At 32.7% G+C, this 4,194-nt stretch overlaps 1 protein-coding gene across 2 annotated transcripts in view; it reads left to right on the top strand.

Moving 5' to 3' along the window:
* Nucleotides 1–1,130: 1,130 nt before the first annotated feature.
* Nucleotides 1,131–4,194, top strand: part of LOC131936365 (uncharacterized) — a 17,872-nt gene continuing 14,808 nt past the window's right edge. The window contains exons 1-2 of one of the 2 annotated variants that reach the window (XM_059293308.1): nt 1,131–1,282; nt 1,589–1,787. In XM_059293308.1, coding sequence (XP_059149291.1) covers nt 1,213–1,282; nt 1,589–1,787 — 269 coding nt within the window. In that variant the 5' untranslated portion in view covers nt 1,131–1,212. The other variant, XM_059293309.1, reaches the window with a different exon arrangement.

Raw genomic sequence — 4,194 nt, 5'->3', positions numbered from 1 at the left:
TTTTTCTCATTATACGATTTTTTATTTTTTACTTTTTTTATATAATTTTTTTTTAATTTCAAAGGGCGGCACTACGGGAGGATGCGATTTTTCCTCAACATACGGTATATAAAAATAAAAGACGATTGCTGTTCGACACAGTTTATTTGACGGGGTGCCATAAAACTGGGGAGTTGATAAATACTCCCGAGAAGGTTTCAGGGGTGGGTGGTGGTGGGAGGGGGCATTTAATTTTGCATGGTCGCCCCCCACCCCCGGCAGGATGCGTTTTTGCGCCCTGTCTTTCACGTGAGCGCTATAGTGAATACGTTCGGTCTAATCTAATAACATATTTCATCAGTCGTGTTGATATTTAAATCACATCAAATATATTTTTTTACATGTTAAAAAAAAATCCTGTTCATTTGTGTCCCTTTAGAGAAAGACGCGGCGACTATGCGATAGTGTAATCGGGGGAGGAGAGAGGGGCTCTTTAGAGCGCCCGTCTACGTCCTGACACATGGGCGGTCACCGAAGTGTGTTCTACCTCATTGTTTCGGTGAGTGATTAACGTACACTCAAAGTTTTCATGCGGTAGTGTAGGTAAACCCGTGTCACGATATTTATGATCGAAGCGCAGCCATTGTTTACATTTAAATAACTCACTTAAATAACTCACTACATTGAGTAAAAAACAATTGTAGTAACTATATTGGTGTCATACTAAGACCTGATTTGAATAGTAAATATATACCATTACCAACATGTACACATTTGCATGCAGGGGACTGGCGCGGCGGTCTACCTTGAAAATTGCACATTCATAGAAAAAAATAAATGTTAATAGACACTCAATCAAATCGAAGTAAACGTGTATTTCAAGGAAGTCATTTTTATTGCGCTAAGAGGTAGTTACATGCTCCATTTTCTTAATTTGCCAAAAAGATGTTTCTTTATTTCTCAAGGATAACAGGATTTGGGGGAGGGGGGGATATTTCAGGTTAAAATATATGCTTAGATATTATTAATCTAAGCCAACAAGCAATATATAGATTTTAATTTAGGAGCGGTCTAAACAGCTTGGAAACCGTTGTGCTAAGAAAAAGCTTTATCTTGAACAGTCACGATATTGTCATTACTACTAAGTCTGTAGTCCTTGTTCGTGTTCAAGATAAGAATCTCTTGTATACACTCTTAGCTTTAAATGCTTTCTAGAGTAAGCTTTGACCCACAATGTTTTTTTGTTTTTTGATTTCCGTATGTATAGGCTACGCTTCTTCCTTCTTACTGGATGGAATCACAGGTATTACTTCAAACCATGTAGCCTATTGTAAAATACCAATCGATTTGTAATAAAAACAATAATATAAGGAGCTAGGAAGTTTCATTCCGCCCTTCCTTCCTTTCGTTCGTATTCGGTATATTAACTTTGTATTTAATGGTCCGTTTTTCTGCTGATCATACTTAGTAGACACCATGTTAAATTAAAAATTTTACGAAAGAACAAAAAGTTTTTTTTTTTTAAGCAGTCAGTATGTTGAAACTATTTTTGGGCAAATAAATACAAAAACATTATTTTAAAAGATCAATTAATTTTTATTTTATAAAGTTGATTGTCCCAATCCTGCTGAAAATTGTCTACAAGAAACCTTTAACAGAGTATTTGAGGATCTTGGATGTTTGGGATGTCAAACTGGTTGCCAGGCTGATTATATTTTAACAGCGAATAGGAACTATTATATCACAAGCGGTAATTTAAGTGGCACATACGATTACATGGGGATTCAGGTGGCCAAGTCTAAAAACGTGTAAGTAGACCGTTGCTAAATTACATACAAGATTTTACAAATTAAATAAAGAATACTGTTCAATGTTTCCAAGGAGATCGCTGGCACAAGACGTATTACTATTAGGTTTAATCTGTGTTTTTATAAAGATACAGCATAATTTTTCCGAATGTAAAAATAATTATTTTATTTTTCCGCTGTCCCATAAATGTTTTTTTTTTAAAACACTGTAGGTGTATTATTAAAAACTATTGCACACCAAATGAACACGATAAAGCAAATAATATTCCGTGATAGGTTTCCCTACTAATTTCAGCAAAATTTAATTAATAAAAAAATTAATTAGTCAAATTGTATGTTAGTTTGCATTGTCTGCAAGTGTATTTGGAAATAAACATTGTTTTCATTTTTATCGCTGTGTTTTCCGTTTTAAATTTATTGTACAATTTTGTGGAATAATAAACTCTAAATTGGTCTCTAGATCTAGACAAAATTCTAGAATTGAGATAGCATTGTGATAACCTAGTAAAAATGTAAACAAAGCAGTTTGGTTCTCGATAGTTTACTGAAAATAGGTCATATTAAACAAATACTTTGCTTATTATTCTTTAAAATGATTTAATAAAATGGTATATCCTTTAAAAAATGTTTTGACTGCTTGTCGTTCAAAACTGTGTGATTGCAGCGTATGACTTGCCTACTGACAGAAAAGGCGTGATTCGTTTTTCATTTCTCCAGATTTTTTTATATTTTCAGGCATTATGTTGAATCATGGTGGCTACACCATCGATATTTCAGTAACGTCCAACATAATTTTTAAAATATTTAATGTCTTTTGAATAATTTCGAGACTATTCCCGGATGTGACCATTAATCCTAAAAGCATGATTTACTTATCGTCGAGGATTGAGCTACAATATTTTTAGGCTGACTTATTTGTCTGTGAAATTACATTTTAAAAAATACACAAAACGAAACGATCTAACTGTTTACATTAGTTCCAAGTCGGCTAAACATTTTATAACCTACTATCTAAAACATTTCTTAATACAAAGATATCTTAAATCTAAATCCTCTTTGCTCCTTATAGAACATAGGGCCTACACCATTTCCTTCCGATTCTTCCGATCTAAAGTTGGCAATAATGTTTTTTTAAAAATTGATCTCTAGATTTAGAGATTGCAAAGCATTTTGTTAATGCAATATAATGAAATAAAACAGTTTGTTTCATGAACTGGAATAAGCTATCTAAACCAAACATTTCGTTTAAAAATAACAGTGTTTGACAACACAAATATCCTTAACTGAGTAGGGTAACCCGGGGTAATTCCATACACTACTTTTCTAAAAAATTTGTAAACAAAATCTAAAATTAACACTACCACAATATAATATTGAGGGTATAACTGTTCCTGTTCTAAATTAAAGGCTGAATCTAGCATCATTAACTGTTACTATTAACAAAATTGATTAAGCTTTCATAAAATCAATAAATAATTGACAACAATTAAAAATAAGACAAAAATTTTTTTTTAAAAAAGTGCAGGGATTGTACTTACCTAAAGATGTTTGAAGATAGATGGAGATAAAATTAAAATTCTTGCTCTTATTGTAGGTGAACGCTTCTCTAACAGTATCAAAAAGTACAAGCAATGACCTCTTAGAAACAGGGAATAGTAACTTTTAATTAAACTTTACTCCCATTAAAAATAGAGAGTATCCAGTATATAGTGTGTGGAATTACCCCGTGTGTGGAATTACCCCGGCTTACCCTACTTTGATTGCTGTCTTGTAAAATTGTGTGATTGCAATGTGCGACTGCGTTGCTGACCATAAATATAATAAATATCGTTTTACGCAAGGATTTAGTGCTAAAAAAAGGATGTGTTCAAATTGCCAAATATGTTTTGACAGGCAATTCGGGGAATTAATCTGAAAACAAAAAAAAAGTAATTTCATAGAGTTAAAGAACACTGATGTCTATGTCTATGTCTATGTCTATGTCTATGTCTATGTCTATGTCTATGTCTATGTCTATGTCTATGTCTATGTCTATGTCTATGTCTATGTCTATGTCTATGTCTATGTCTATGTCTATGTCTATGTCTATGTCTATGTCTATGTCTATGTCTATGTCTATGTCTATGTCTATGTCTATGTCTATGTCTATGTCTATGTCTATGTCTATGTCTATGTCTATGTCTATGTCTATGTCTATGTCTATGTCTATGTCTATGTCTATGTCTATGTCTATGTCTATGTCTATGTCTATGTCTATGTCTATGTCTATGTCTATGTCTATGTCTATGTCTATGTCTATGTCTATGTCTATGTCTATGTCTATGTCTATGTCTATGTCTATGTCTATGTCTATGTCTATGTCTATGTCTATGTCTATGTCTATGTCTATGTCTATGTCTATGTCTAT

Source organism: Physella acuta, unplaced genomic scaffold, assembly GCF_028476545.2.
Source record: "Physella acuta isolate Inbredline_101_S28 unplaced genomic scaffold, ASM2847654v3 ptg000176l, whole genome shotgun sequence".
Lineage (NCBI taxonomy): Eukaryota > Metazoa > Mollusca > Gastropoda > Physidae > Physella > Physella acuta.
This window is presented reverse-complemented; position numbering and strand designations above follow the sequence as displayed.